The 16,736-nt window shown below is 38.6% G+C and overlaps 1 protein-coding gene across 2 annotated transcripts in view; it reads left to right on the forward strand.

Annotated features, from left to right (window-relative positions):
• lrrk2 (leucine-rich repeat kinase 2) overlaps positions 1 to 16,497 on the forward strand; it is a 62,875-nt gene extending 46,378 nt beyond the window's left edge. The window contains exons 43-51 of one of the 2 annotated variants that reach the window (XM_067436166.1): positions 2,423 to 2,523; positions 2,646 to 2,846; positions 4,810 to 5,000; positions 5,086 to 5,158; positions 7,619 to 7,809; positions 12,655 to 12,807; positions 14,875 to 15,098; positions 15,963 to 16,037; positions 16,294 to 16,497. In XM_067436166.1, coding sequence (XP_067292267.1) covers positions 2,423 to 2,523; positions 2,646 to 2,846; positions 4,810 to 5,000; positions 5,086 to 5,158; positions 7,619 to 7,809; positions 12,655 to 12,807; positions 14,875 to 15,098; positions 15,963 to 16,037; positions 16,294 to 16,415 — 1,331 coding nt within the window. In that variant the 3' untranslated portion in view covers positions 16,416 to 16,497. Of the gene's footprint in view, positions 1 to 2,422; positions 2,524 to 2,645; positions 2,847 to 4,809; positions 5,001 to 5,085; positions 5,159 to 7,618; positions 7,810 to 12,654; positions 12,808 to 14,874; positions 15,329 to 15,962; positions 16,038 to 16,293 lie in introns of those variants that run through there. The other variant, XM_067436165.1, reaches the window with a different exon arrangement.
• Positions 16,498 to 16,736: the final 239 nt, after the last annotated feature.

A 16,736-nucleotide genomic window follows, 5' to 3' on the forward strand; every position in this document is an offset into this window, starting at 1 on the left:
GATCCTCATTTTGATGCATTGATGTCGATTCTTAAATCCCAAGAATCAATATTTTAGTCTATACTGTTTTCATTTGATGTGTGAAGACAACACTGAAGTTTGAACACTTCCAGACGTAGTCAAGAAACGTTGGATTGCTTTCATAGTGTAAATGCTCATGTGTTCGAACAGCCACAAAAGACCTAGCCAGACAAGCCAGACCCACATCAAGATGAAAGAAAGAAAACAAAGAAAAGCTTTACTCCAAGTCTTCCAGAGTCCAAAGCCAATTCGAAAGACCACTGTTCGGCAGCTTCTTTGTTTTCAAGAAGCATGCAGAACCACGGCAACTCTGCTGTCATTATGTTAAGACCGCCCACTGACTATATACACGATATGATTGGCCTGACCAAAGTGTGGTTTTTCCAGCTTGCAAGCCAACAGAGATTTGCCGCTAGGGTGCGTCTAGATTTCTAGGCTACAAAATACCTCATACTCTCCACCTACTGCCCTAACGAATAAACATTATGGGAAGTGCTCTAGGAGATTAAAACTATGTCTGCTGAAGACCAAAGTTTGGTTTGAAGAGGAAAAATGTACCAAGCACAATGTTCTCTCACCATTCCTGATTTCCAACCCACACTCACAGCGTTCAGTGTGGTCTTGTGGCTGTCAGAGCAGAAACGAACGCTGCTGCATTACATAATTTTTTTGTTGTCTTCACTCGCGTTCATATGTAAATTGTGCAAGCTTATTTAATCAAAAGATCTGAAAAATTCCATACATTCACATAGACACATAGATACATAGGCACTCCGCTCCGAAAAATCGGGACAAAAGTGGTTGAAAGTTGACAAAAGTGACGGATTAAAACACCAGGTGTAAACGGGAATGTGTCTCGCATATCACTTGTGATCCGATCCACTAAAACGCAACTTAAAGGGGTGATGAATTGAGAAATCAACTTTCCCTTGAGCTTTTGATATATAAAAGGTCATGGTAATATAAGAATATCCTGTAATTTTCAGAGCTGAAAACTTTCTTGTTAGTCAAAGAAAAGCTTTTATAGACACCAGGCCCAGAAAACGATCCTTTGCGCATCTTTACGTCATCGACTGACGAAAACGCCTCTACAGCACGCGTACTCCAGTAGCCCCGCCCACCGACTCATGGAGGCGATCAGCTCACGCTAGTCAGCAGCAATAAACATGCCAAAGAAGATAGCAAAATATTGCGCTATTCCTGGTTGTGGAAGAACACAGTCGCTGCATAAGCTTCCTTCGGATCCTAATATTAGGAATGAGTGGTTGAACTCTATTTTTAATGTAGTTCCAGCTGACGCGGGGAAGAACGTTTGTGTGTTCACTTCAGTTCACTGCGGAATCGTTTGTAAACCAATCTCAGGTCGATGCTGGATTTGCAGACATTTGATATTTATTTCTTTAATTTCTTCTATATTGGATCCGACAGGAATGGTGCAACACACTTACGTGAGTAAAATGTGTTTTTATATGTAATAGTATTGCATTGTTATAGATCGGTTTGATTTATGTATGTGTTTAACAGAGCATACCTTTAGCACGCTGGACTCAGACATGTATGGGCCATTGCTCGCAAAGCCCAACGGGCCAGGGCTGTGTGTTTTCAAGATAAGCTACCAAAACGGAAGCCAGTCAGCAGGCCGATTAATCTCAAATAGTGAAATAATATTCCTTTCTTGATCTGTGCTATTCACTCTATCTGAAGGGCGGTGCGTGCGCACGTGTGTGTGTGTGTGTGTGTGAGTGTGTGTGTGTGTGTGTGTTTGTGTGTGCGCGCGGTTCGTGCTTATATCGACCGATCGTGCGGGCTATGTAATACAAAAATATTAGTCCAATCAATCGCGGGTGGATGAGAAATAAATCATTGTATTTGTTTGATAAAGACCATTACGAGCCCTGTGATCGAGAGAATCATTCCGGTTGCTGCATTCAATACAACCCCTGCCTCATGTGAACTGAACTGACAGCGGAGCTGAAGCTCATTAAATATGCAAATCTTATCCAATCCTAGCCGTGGGCGTTTACTTTCAAGTCTCCAGTGACACACCCATCAAAACCCAGCGTTCAGGAGAGAGCCTCAAAACCAGTGTAGAAAATAGCCTATTACTTATTAGTTATGATGTTTTTGAATGTAAAAACCACATGAACGTCATTAGTTGACCTCAGACAACAGTATAAAAAAATAAAAAAGCCAGTTCATGACACCTTTAATACCAGGTGTAAGCAGGGCCTTTGTCTTTCAACCACATGGCAAAACTAAGAATCCTTTTGGACTTTACGATCACTCACACTTGTGGATAAGAATGAGGGAGAACAAAACACTTCCTTTGATTGAGTGGTGGGTGGAATGCTAATTGTTAATATATAATAATATTAATAACGCTCTACAATCGTTGATATAGATCCAGTTAAAGATTACGGCTGCTCTCCGTGGCCAGGGTTTGAGTCTTTGATGAGAGACTGTCTGAGAGAAAACCCTCAGGACAGACCTACATCTGCTCAGGTCAGACAACTGATTACATCTGAGAAAGAGACACTTTTCGACTCATTTTAACGTGCAAACATTATATATAACACATTCGGTGCAAACATTTATGTAATTCAGCATCTCTGTGTATGTTTTAGGTGTTTGGTCGTCTGAATTCTGCAGCGATGCTTTGTTTGCTGCAAGAGCTGACACTGATGAGTTTGCCAGGTGAGTGTATCGCCGTCTCCGCTGGAAACGGAGGTAAAAATACACGCGTGTGGATCGGGGGCGGCAGTAGTAGCCAGAAAATGGGCTGTGTGACGTCACCGGATCTGGAGACAGGGGGGATCTTAAGCCAGGTACTAAAGAGCTTTAAAAGACTGTTAACCCAACAAATGGCATGAATTATAAATACACACGAAGTTCTAGCTAGATACTGTTTCATCTAAACAAATATGATTCTATCATGCTCAATTTAGTGCTCTACAGTACATGTAATTATACATACAGTCCCTGACAAAAGTCTTGTCGCTTGTGTACAAATTGACCTAAAGTGCCGCTGAAATATATTTCTAATCAAGATATTTTTACAAGAAATGGCTCATTTTAATCCCACCAGCTTTTGTGATAATGTTTCGGTGAAAAACTAAACTTTCAAAAAGTATTCTAATATTCACAGCTTGGTAAAGCCCATTGAGTCAATTTTTGCAAAGACATAAGTGTTGTCACCTTGTCATATGAGCTTCACCTGTGACTAATAATGGATCAATTAGGTCTCAAGTGTGTATAAAAAGAACCCCAGTATGCTAGACCTTCACATCAACTGCAACTAGACCTCTGCAAACATGCCTAAGATTCACCCTGAGACTAAAGTTTTGATTATCATGAGGCTGAAGACCAGATCCACTGCTGATGTGGCAGACACCTTCAATGTGTCTCAGCGTCAACTACAAAAGGATAAAAAAAAGATTTGAAGAGACTGGAGACGTTTTTGACAAGCCCAGGTCAGACAGACCCCGCAAGACAACTGCTCGAGAGGACCGTTTGTTGGCTCGAAAATCCAAGGCCAGCCCATTTTCCACTGCAGCAGAGCTCCACGAGACCTGGTCACCTGAAGTCCCTGTGTCAACCAGAACAGTTTGTCGGATTCTGTCTCGAAATGGCCTCCATGGTCGAATCAGTGCCCAGAAGCCAGCACTAAACAAAAGACAATTGAAAAACCGTGTGACATTTGCCAAGGCCCACAGCCTGCTAAAAGGATGGACGCTGGAAAAGTGGCAGAAGGTGGATTTTTCAGATGAATCTTCTGTTGAATTACACCACAGTCGCCGCAAATATTGCAGGAGACCTACTGGAGCCAGAATGGATCCGAGATTCACCCAGAAAACAGTGAAGTTTGGTGGTGGAAAAATCATGGACTGGGGTTACATCCAGTATGGGGGTGTGCGAGAGATCTGCAGGGTGGAAGGCAACATCAATAGTCTAAAATACCAAGAAATCTTAGCTACCTCTTATATTCCCAAACATAAAAGAGGCCAAATTCTGCAGCAGGACGGTGCTCCATCGCATTCTTCCATCTCCACATCAAAGTTCCTCAAGGCGAAGAAGATCAAGATGCTCCAGGATTGGCCAGCCCAGTCACCAGACATGAACATCATTGAGCATATGTGGGGTAGGATTAAAGAGGACGCATGGAAGACGAAACCAAAGAATATTGATGAACTCTGGGAGGCATGCAAGACTGCTTTCTTAGCTATTCCTGATGACTTCATCAATAAATTGTATGAATCCTTGCCAAACCGCATGGATGCAGTCCTTCAAGCTCATGGAAGTCATACAAGATATTACATTTGGATCTCACAGCACCACAACTTAATTTGCTGACATATTTTTGTATTTGCAGTAAATTTGTTCAATTTCTGTTTAGGCGACAAAACTTTTGTCTTGCCAAAATTTGACCTTTCTGTCTTGATTAAATGATAAATATTTTTTCGGTGAAAATTATTTATTTCAGTGCATTAAACATTATTTCTAGAAAATAGATAAGCGACAAGACTTTTGTCAGGGACTGTATATTCTGTTAGTCCACCCAAAAATAAATTGTCATCATGCCCTCACATCATTCAATACCTGCATGACTTTCTTTCTTCTGCTGAACACAAAATATATTTTGAAGAATGTTTTTGTCCATACAATAGAAACCGATGGGAAATTCTTTAAAATGTCTCCAGTCATGAGGGTGATAACATGATGATGAGTTTTTATTTTTGAGTGGTCAATCCATTTAACAGTCAAGTTAACAGCGTTCCCATCCTCTTTTAGGAGATTGACAGCAGTCCTATCCTCTGCATGGTGATCATCAGAGCTCCAGGGTCATGCAGTGACTGGTTAGTCGCTGGTTCCCAGTCGGGTTCACTCTTGATCATGGACACAGGAAACGCAGAGGTTCTGCACTCTCTGCAGAGTGTGAATGACTCTGTGACGTCACTGTACTTTCACACTGACCAGCACAGGTGATTGCATCTACATTTCTGAATAGGAAGTGACATGGCTGCTCGAATGAACTGAAGATGAGAGAATAATGTTTACATTTTTCAGATGCTTAAAGAATTACCTGTTGGTTGGAACAGCAAATGGGACACTAGTCATTTACGAAGATTCAGCCTTGAAGGTATTGCTTTTTTTCATCTATTTATCATTTTAATAATTATTTTCAATATGTACAGTATAATACAATTGTTTTTGGGGCCATGGACAGCTCATGGTTAGCCCTGAGGGGCGTAACTATTTCAGTCTTACTCAAAGGTCGTGGAAACAGGCAAGTGGGTTCGTTACGCACATCAATCCATCCCCGACGTTCTTGGTTTGCTTCTTACTTATTAAATATACAGGCAATTAGTTGATGAAGCGTTGATTAAAATACAATTTATACAAAACGAAATTCACTTTAAAGAAAGACTTTATACAAAACAATTCTCAATGATGTGGTCAAAATCATGACTGACCCCACTCCATGTCTCCAGACATATGCGCATCTTATGATGTAGCCTTTCTTACTCATCCTGCTCACTTATAAGCAACATATGTAATTAAACAATAATATCATAGGCTAATATTTAAACATAGCCTATCTATGAAACTAAATAGGCTATGGTTTCTGTAACCCATGGACGGTGCTTTCCAATGGATATTTTCCTTTATGACAGTGGATATAACTCACAATACTCCGTCATTTTTAGCCATGCAGATAAGACATAATTATACATTTGAAACTATAAACTGTCTACTTTTATTTGAGTACACTCACAATAACAACAACGGCCGTTGATTCAGGGAACCGATTATTTTGCCTGCACATCACTCCGAACGCTGTCTTCATTTACAAAATGTATTTAGTTTATTAAATGCAAATTCAGTCAAGAATATATGATATATTGAATAACACACCTATGTCTCCTTCCATTAAAAATATTGCAGGGTGTCCGCGGGGTTTTAAAAAGTATTAAAAAGTGAAACATCAAAATTGTCAAATTTAAGGCCATTAAAAGTGTTAAATGTGGTATTATTTTTTTCCAAATTAGGTATTATTATTTTTTCAGACTATCAGGTGTCCTATTCTGATTGAAATTCTATCTGCGTTCGCGTTAGTTCGTTTAAATATCGGCTTTAGCTTATCTGGGCACATAATCAAAGATCTTTCATCTCCGTCTCAACGGTCTCAACGTATGTTTGATCCTGACGTCATATTCAGTGGTCGTTCGTCATCATCTCAGAACACTGCGCGCTCAACAGAAGTGGCTTACGTTTTATTTTAGACTTGCTTCAAGGCATATCTTCAACGACTATCCTCATAAGAGCAACCTTAAATGATTTATATAAAGTCTAAAATGAACAAAAAGAGTTGTGAGAGAATGAGGCGCGATCCATAGACAGTGAGGTCCGCGTGTCTGTCTGCTCTTAAAGGGACAGCAGCCAATAAAGCTTCCTGTCAGTAAAGTTAAAGAACAAAGTGAACAGAGAAAACGACTCGCTGCTCTTGACTAAATAACTTTTGTAGCTTTAATAAGGATTAACTATTAATTTCTGTATATTTCCTAACTGTTAAGACAGGAAGGGCAGGAGTAAACATGACATTTATTATGGGTTTATGTTAGCATTGTTTTAAGTTATATTTTTGAAGCCTAATAATAAATGTAAAAAAAATAATAATAAAAAAAATCAGTAGCTGTATTAATATCAGTAATACTGGCCTTCATTCATAAAAAGATGCCATTTAAACAAGTATTTAAAATATACTGTCTTTATGTTGTTTCTACATTAATTTGATTAACTTTGAAATTATTATATTAAAAAATATATTAAAAAACGTACAAAAACATTTCTTTTTTATTGCGATTAATTGCGATTAATCACAGAAAAAATGTGTGATTAATCTAGTTAAAGTTTTTAATTGATTGACAGCGCTAGTTTTTAGTATTTTGTTAAATTCAACAACTTATCACAGTTATAGAAATGTAATATTTGGCTCAGGTTTTGTTGTTGGAAAAAAACACTAAATAATTTAATTGCTGAATTACCAATTATTAATTGAAATCAAATGTGTATGCAGTAATGCTTCTCCTTCTATTTTACTGTGTCTGAATGATAACTTATAACAGATTTCCTCCTGGTGTCGATTCTAAATCTATTCTTTTTTGTATGTTATATATGTCAAAATCTGTGTAAATAATAGAAAGGTCGCTGATTAACACTTGCAATTCAGTGTCGTGATGGTTTTAAAAAATATTCTGAAGGTAGTAAAAAAGGTATTAAAAAGTAGTAAATGTAACTTAAGGATTGCTGTATATACCCTGTATTGGCTATTGCAGTGGCTGGGCTATACATACACCTGCCAACATACGTGGCATAGGCCTACTTTTTGGAATGACTTTTGGAAAAAAACAGCTTTAGTTGCATAACATTGGTTAATTAAAACGCCATAATTTCACAATAGCTTTATATTGACATTTAGTAAATATCGCAAAGGTTTTGCGCAAATCTTTAATGGAAACACGGTTAGTGTAGTCAAGTAGATTTAAAATTGTTTCATGTTAAAAATAAAATACAGTAATAATCTCAGGTTTGCCTGTAGGTAAAGGATGGTGGTCCAGTGAAAACGCTCCAGGTTGGTGAAGTAAACACTCCGCTGTTGTGTATCGGACCGTCCAGTCATCCTCAGGAGCGCAGAGAGCTGTGGGCGGCCTGTGGCACCAGGGTCATCCTGCTCACAGTGGAGTACAACATCTATAGTAGCATAGACACCAAACCCAAACAGCTCCTGCCGTAAGTACTCCCAACCCTGCTGAAAAACCAACCCAACTACACCTGTGAATGTAACACACTGAGGATTAGCTTAAACTAGTGTAAAACAGCTTAAACTTACCTAGGTAAATATACTGTCAACATTAAAGGTAGCAAAGGTAGGAATTGGTTAAAAAACTTTTTTTTCCAAGCTTGTTTAAACTTTCTTTATATATCAATACATAATTAAAATGTAAGTACTCTAAAAAAAAAGTATAAAAATTGAGTGTCTGTAGACCTCTCACGACTGCTTTAAAGACAGCTCATTATTTCCATTCACTCCACCTTCACCCTTCTGGGCTCTTTCCAAAGCCACGCCCCCAAAATACATGACCGCGCCTCACCGACCAATCAGCTGGAAGACGCATTATTTACCTCAGAGAGCGGTGTGCATGTAGTGACAACATGTCACAATCACATGTAATAAAAAAATCGAACTTTATCAGTATGAATATAAACAAATAAGATGTCTTTTAGTACTCACTATCAAGCTAGAACGGTAAAGTTTAAAATATATTTTTGTTTGATTTGGTAATGAGCTAGTTATATTTATAAGGCAAAGAAAACGGGTAGCATCATGTTTTTTCAATAACATCAGTTATACTGTGATGAAGATGAATTTCAGGTAAGATTCATAACATATACTGTGTTCTGCATGTAAGAGTTTCCATGATGAAAGCATTGCTGATCAGTAGTTGCTAAAGCTAACTTAGCTCTAAAAAAAGTTCCTGGATGCGGAGTACTAGCTTTTACACATGCATTTTGTGATCTAAAGTTAATTTTGCGAAATTCAACACGACAGCGATCAACTTGAGCTAAGCATATTGAGTATTTATCATCTCTACTAATGGCTAAGTGTATAATATTGTAACTTTATGCTAAGTAATGTTATGTCTATATTAGGCAGCTTCATGTGCTCTTGATACATGCTTCATGGAAACATAAACCAAAAAAATGTATAATCAAAATGAAAGATGACCTGTCCAGCAGAAATACAGCCAGCAATGAGTCGTTTTTCAGGTCCCTCAGTTCTCACCATCGTTGAAAACCCACGCAGATATTTACTCGCGTTTGATTTCTTTGTTTATCCAAAGACTTTCTGTGCATTGCCTTTTCTCGTACTGTCTTCCTTATTTTGAATTGTTTGCCTTCGCTGACTGCAAAACCCTGCACTGTGAATTTTGAATGCTCTTTCTCTGCCATTATTTTGCCTCGGTTTCTTGCCTCTTGAACTGCTCGAATCAAACGAGCGCGCGCATGTGGGCGGGTCCTGTAGCGAAAAGCGGTGGTCGCCATGGTAGCGAGAGAGAGTGACAGTCGCCCAAGCCAATCATTTGTTTCATCCCGAACGAAAATAACGAGCTGTATTTATTGCAGATTAAAAAGTCTAGAGTCACTCGGTTTTTATACTCTATTTTTCAGAGAACTTACATTTTAACTATGTATTGACATATAAAGAAAGTTTAAACAAATTTGGATAAAAGTGTTTTAGATCAGTCCGTCCTACCCTACCTTTAATATGTAGAATATGTGCTAATATTGTGGAGTCACCCAGCTTGATGAATACACAATATTACCCCAGGTATAAACAACAGTTAGAGCTGCTTATCTTATGGCCAGATAGGAAAAGCCATTGGCCTTAAAAGGGTTAGTTCTCCCAAAAATGAAAATTAGCCCATGATTCACTCACCCTCAAGACATCCTAGGTGTATATGACATTCTTCTTTCAGACGAACACAATCAGAGTTGACAAAAATGTCCTGGCTGTTCCAAAATGCTCACGCTACGTCTCATGAGCGTAACTGGTGTGTAATGCTTTCCTATAGCTCAAACAGTAGAGCATGGCGCTAGCAACGCCAAGGTCATGGGTTCGATTCCCAGAGAAAGCAAGAATTGACAAAATGTAAAAAATGTGTACCTTGAATGCAATGTAAGTCGCTTTGGATAAAAGCGTCTGCCAAATGCATAAGTGTAAATGTAATTCCGTCAGACGTAAGCATTTGGAACTGCGAGAGGCACTACACTTTTTCCGTAAGTTGAATACGCAAGGCAATCGGCCAGAAGCTAGATCATTTACATTGTAAAGTTTTAAATATTGATATTTTTCTTACACAAATGTGTGGATCCGCTTCAGAAGGCCTTTATTAACCCCGGGAGCCGTGTGGAGTATTTACAGTGCCTTGCGAAAGTATTCGGCCCCCTTGAACTTTGCGACCTTTTGCCACATTACAGGCTTCAAACATAAAGATATAAAACTGTAATTCTTTTGTGAAGAATCAACAACAAGTGGGACACAATCATGAAGTGGAACGAAATTTATTGGATATTTCAAACTTTTTTAACAAATCAAAAACTGAAAAATTGGACGTGCAAAATTATTCAGCCCCTTTACTTTCAGTGCAGCAAACTCTCTCCAGAAGTTCAGTGAGGATCTCTGAATGATCCAATGTTGACCTAAATGACTAATGATGATAAATAGAGTCCACCGGTGTGTAATCAAGTCTCCGTATAAATGCACCTGCACTGTGATAGTCTCAGAGGTCCGTTTAAAGCGCAGAGAGCATCATGAAGAACAAGGAACACACCAGGCAGGTCCGAGATGCTGTTGTGGAGAAGAGCCGGATTTGGATACAAAAAGATTTCCCAAGCTTTAAACATCCCAAGGAGCACTGTGCAAGCGATAATATTGAAATGAAAGGAGTATCAGACCACTGCAAATCTACCAAGACCTGGTCGTCCCTCTAAACTTTCAGCTCATACAAGGAGAAGACTGATCAGAGATCAGCCGAGAGGCCCATGATCACTCTGGAGGAACTGCAGAGATAACATAAAAAGTGTTGTTTAAAGTTTGCCACAATCCACCTGGGAGACACACCAAACATGTGGAAGAAGGTGCTCTGGTCAGATGAAACCAAAATTGCACTTTTTGGCAACAATGCAAAACGTTATGTTTGGCGTAAAAGCAACACAGCTCATCACCCTGAACACACCATCCCCACTGTCCAACATGGTGGCGGCAGCATCATGGTTTGGGCCTGCTTTTCTTCAGCAGGGACAGGGAAGATGGTTCAAATTGATGGGAAGATGGATGGAGCCAAATGCAGGACCATTCTGGAAGAAAACCTGATGGAGTCTGCAAAAGACCTGAGACTGGGACGGAGATTTGTCTTCCAACAAGACAATGATCCAAAACATAAAGCAAAATCTGCAATGGAATGGTTCAAAAATAAACATATCCAGGTGTTAGAACGGCCAAGTCAAAGTCCAGACCTGAATCCAATCGAGAATCTGTGGAAAGAACTGAAAACTGCTGTTCACAAACGCTCTCCATCCAACCTCACTGAGCTCCAGCTGGAGGAGGAATGGGCAAACATTTCAGTCTCTCGATGTGCAAAACTGATGGAGACATACCCCTAGAGACTTACAGCTGTAATCGCAGCAGAAGGTGGCGCTACTAACTATTAACTTAAGGGGGACGAATAATTTTGCACGTCCAATTTTTCAGTTTTTGATTTGTTAAAAAAGTTTTAAATATCCAATAAATTTCGTTCCACTTCATGATTGTGTCCCACTTGTTGTTGATTCTTCACAAAAAATTAGTTTCATATCATTATGTTTAAAGCCTGAAATGTGGCAAAAGGTCGCAAAGTTCAAGGAGGCCAAATACTTTCGCAAGGCACTGTATATGATGGATGGATGGATGGATGGATGGATGGATGGGTGGGTGGGTGGGTGGATGGATGGATGGATGGATGGATGGATGGATGGATGGACTTTTATAATGGATAGATGCACTTTTATGATGGATAGATGCACTTTTGTGATAGATAGATGCACTTTAATGATGGATAGATGCACTTTAATGATGGATAGATGCACTTTAATGATGGATAGATGCACTTTAATGATGGATAGATGCACTTTTATGATGGATAGATGCACTTTAATGATGGATAGATGCACTTTTATGATGGATAGATGCACTTTAATGATGGATAGATGCACTTTAATGATGGATAGATGCACTTTAATGATGGATAGATGCACTTTAATGATGGATAGATGCACTTTAATGATGGATAGATGCACTTTAATGATGGATAGATGCACTTTAATGATGGATAGATGCACTTTTATGATGGATAGATGCACTTTAATGATGGATAGATGCACTTTTATGATGGATAGATGCACTTTAATGATGGATAGATGCACTTTAATGATGGATAGATGCACTTTAATGATGGATAGATGCACTTTTATGATGGATAGATGCACTTTAATGATGGATAGATGCACTTTAATGATGGATAGATGCACTTTAATGATGGATAGATGCACTTTAATGATGGATAGATGCACTTTTATGATGGATGGAATTACTTTTATGGACTTCAAAAACAGAGCAACAGACACAGCCATTATAAATCTTAAAAGAGCCAGGACATTTTTAATATAACTCCTTAAGAGAGAGTATAAATCATGGCCCAGGGGTATTGTGTTTATTGAGAATAGTATGGGGCCTAACACAGAACCCTGGGGCACTCCCGGTTCGTTAGCTGATGAAATCTTCATGAAAAGACTCATGAAAGAAAAGTGTAGTCCTGTGATGTCCTGATCAGAGACAGTAGATGGGAGATTCTGTTGATTCAATATCTTAAAGCATCAGACAAGTTTAGTAAGAATTAGGATGGATATATTGGATTTGCCAAATTGTGACAAAAAACACTGGTTTCTGGTGTCTATACATGTCAGTTAAACGGCCCCTTCTATTGAATTTCTTGGTGATGTTGTTCCATTCTTAAAGATGTTGATCTGTTTGTTTAGGCAGCAGGGTCGAGTCAGCAGTGATGCTTGTATATCACGGTTAGCGGTGGACAAACATTTGTATGTGAGTAAAACAAGAAGCCACACTGTGGAGGTCTGGGATAAGAAGACTGGGAGGATGGTCAACCTCATCGACTGCATGCAACTACTTGGGTGAAGTGGCACACTTTTGACTCCATTTACACCTGCTATTAATACATGTCAGCTGATATGATGATCACAAGTAATTATCAATACAATTAGGGTCCAAAATGTATTGGGGCTGGATCCCTCACACCACATCTGGAGGTTGTCAGACCAAGGTTATTTTCGTAAACGAAAACTGAAACTAAGACTAAAACTATTGGTCAAAAAACATTTTTGTACACTGAAATAAAATTAAAAAATATGAATAAATAAAAAACTAAAACTAAACGAAACTAACTACACTTACTAAAAAACTAACTGAAATAAAATTAGCAAAATTAAATATTCGTTTTTGTTATTAAGAAGCCCTCTTTAATGAGGTGGAAAATCTGACTGTGGCGGTTGAGGGAGTGTCTGTATATTGCGCTACTGCGCGTGAAGTGATCTGAGGAGATTAACCGCTGTCCTGTGACGGACGCGTGCAGACAGGCAACACATCGCTAGTCCTAAACGGCAGTTCACAAAGAATCAATGCGTCCGTGGCAGTGAAATGAGAAATAACACAAGGTAATGAGACGCAAGTTGAACTTCTTTTAACTTAAGCTCACTGTTTTAGAAGCCGTTTCTTACGCGACGAGAGACGCAGGCGCAAAAGTCAGCAACTATAGTAGCAAGTACTAGCCTACTGTCCGTTTGAGATTTCATGTTTGCATAATATTGACAGGCTCAAAGGTGTTATCATAATCATTTACTACTAATAATGTTATTATCTGTGTGGAGACATTTCCCCACAAAGTAGGGAATACCAGGACACACACACACACGTTTGTTTCACTATATAAGTGAGGACATTGCATGGACTTCCATTGATTTTATATCAGGTTAATGATATTTTATATCCCCTAACCCAACCCCTATCCCTAAACCTACCCATCCCAAGAACGTGCAAAACCATAGATTTAAATAAAAACATGTTTTGGCTGATTTATAAGCCTTTTTAACTAGTGGACCAGTCAAATGTTCGTCAGTTATCATAATATTTTACTAGATAAGTGAGGACATTGGTCCCCTTTACAATTATAGCACAACAAACACACACACACACACACACACACACACACACACACACACAACAGTGTGTGTTGGCTGTATTCAGATGACTTTAGCTGTGGTCTTACACTGCTAGCCTACATTGTACTACTGAAGAAATTAAAATAAGCTTTTAATTGTTTAACAATATTTCATCTTTCTTATGAAAGAGTTTGTCTGGAATTTATAATTTTTACTTTTATATTTTACGTTGCATTTATTTTGTTCTTTAAGATAGGCTAATACTCAGAGGATCTATGTCAAAAATACCAAATATAATTATGAAATAAATTGATTTCATTTTTAATCTCCAGATCGTTGTTTGTATAGGTCATAGTTTGACTCAAGCTTTTTTGCTCAAAGGTGAAGACCCAACTTTATGCATGTTTTGTAAGACCGTCCTGGGTATAAACAATAATGCTCGTTTATCAAGTTATTTCACTTGAGGATGTTCAGACTCTACACTTCATTATGGTAACTCTGCTAAACTATAATTACTAAAACTGAAACTAAGTAAATAAAAACTAAATAGAAATGTATTTGCAAAACTATTTGTAAAACTAACTAAAACTAAACTGAAATTTGTAGCAAAATTGAAAACTATAATAAAATAAAAACTAATTTCAAAACTATAATAACCTTGTGTCAGACACGCATGTGACCATATTGCATTCATAGTGTAATCTTTAGTGTAATCTAATCTGTCAGTCAACCATTGTGTTAAAACAAGTTGTGTTTAAACTGTACTTTAAAAATAACTGCCCATCAAAATTTGGAAAAACATGCACAAGACAATCTCAAATGTGCCTCAGATCAACATGCACTGACACTGATCATGTGAAGCACATCTGAAGTTTTGACTAGAAGGAAAATAAACAATTTGTACGAAACGTCACATTTGTGGCGAGATAATTTTATTGTATTTTAAAGCAACACTTTCCCAACTTTTTTGTACTTTTGTGACAGCAACATCCCTAACCCTTAAAATGTATATGTCCACAACAGATTAAGTTCCACCAAAAAGGCCAAAGTCCAGGATGAGGACCAGTCTCGACAAATGGCGCCATCTCTGGTGATTGTTAAAGCTCTGTTGGTCCAGCACAGTGGTTCTCTGTGGATTGGGACCAAAAGCGGACACGTCCTGTTGGTGGAAGTCTCCAGCTGTCAGCTACTGCAGACCTTCAGCCCTCACTGCGACTCTATACGCTGCATGGGCTCTGTAATGCTAGGTACACTTTCTGTTTCCTGTCCCTTCAGTTACATAGAAAGTGTCATGGCATCACATCGTAGCATTTTGAGCAAGATCTTGTATCGCCAATGCAAGAGTCGAGGAGTCTCCTCCAGAACATCCCAAAGACTTTCAATGTATTTAAGCTCGGGACTCAGAGGAACCAGTTCATGTGTGGAAATTATTCTTCTTTCTTTCACAATTTGAGCGGATGGATCTTGACATTCTCATCCTGAAATATATGACAATGATATTACGGCTGTATAATACTGCCCTCATGGGGCTGCAGAAAATCAACTTTCATTTTCCGTCAGTCTTAGTACAAGATAAAACTACAGAAGAGTCGAGTTTTAAATAGGAAAAATATCAAAATTCTTTGGTCATTTTTGAGCGAGATGCTAACGGTCTAATCAGATTCAATGATCTATGCTAAGCTATGCTAAACGTGCTGCCGCCAGACCCGGAGAATGGATTTGAAAACTCAACTGTTTAACTCTTGGGGAGTTGGTAAAATCATATCACAGGTCCTCTGGCGATTCCTACCGCTACTAGAAACATAATAACCACTGCAATAATTTGCCTATTTAAACCCAAACAGTGACTCTTTTTTTTTGGCCGGGCGGTATTATAATACATTGTAGTTTAATTGCAATTAACAAGCAGTTAAGTGTCACTAAATTACATTATTTTATTTCTTAAATATTCAATTTGTATGTTTAAGTGTACTTGGAGTTTTTTGTTGAACTGTCCCTTTAAGACTGCATTTCACATGCATGTTTTTGTGGGTTTTGTTTGTTTTAATTTGAGTTATAATCATTTTATCTCAGAATTAATGTCATACACACGTGTTTATGTTCTTGTGCAGACATCCCAAACCGAAAGAACGTTATTCTCGTATTGGGTAGACGGCAGCGCGTGCCCCAAGACCAAATGCAACTAGGTAAGAACCTTTTAAATATGGAATTAAGGAGTTGTTTTTTTAATTATTATTTAAGTTACATTATTTGAGTTCTCTGAGGAATAAAATGTGTTTAATCAAAAGATTTTTTCCCTCTGAAGTTCACTTTATTAATAACTTCTTCCGCGATACTTTTATCATAAAAGAACATGGTCATTTTGCTTCTGTATTATTTGAGATGGTCACATGATGAATGTTTCTAACCTGTTGATGTCTCCTGTGTTGGTGATGGTCTCAGCTGAGGATTCAGTGCTGACGGTGTGGAATAGTTCGCTTCCTCTCGAGGTCAGAGATCTGATCAGACACTGTGAGCTGCGGGACAAAATCACCAGCAAAATGAGAGCCACACTTCTCAGCTGAACACCCTCTCTGTCTGCGCATCACGTCCTCTCATTCATCGGCTGAGACACATGTAACATCGTTTATAGCAGGGGTGTCAAACTCAGTTCCTGGAGGGCCACAGCCCTGCAGAGTTTAGCTTTAACCCTAATTAAACACACACCTGATCCAGATAATCAAGTCCTTCAGGCTTATTTGAAAACTAGAGGTATGTGTGTTGGAACAGAGTTGGAGCTAAACTCTGCAGGGCTGTGGCCCTCCAGGAACTGAGTTTGACACCCCTGGTTTATAGCGTTCTTGACTTTTTAAGGTGCGGCCACGTTAGCAAAAATTTCCGTGAGA

The sequence above is a fragment of the Pseudorasbora parva genome, chromosome 25 (assembly GCF_024679245.1).
Source record: "Pseudorasbora parva isolate DD20220531a chromosome 25, ASM2467924v1, whole genome shotgun sequence".
In the NCBI taxonomy this organism is placed as follows: Eukaryota; Metazoa; Chordata; class Actinopteri; order Cypriniformes; family Gobionidae; genus Pseudorasbora; species Pseudorasbora parva.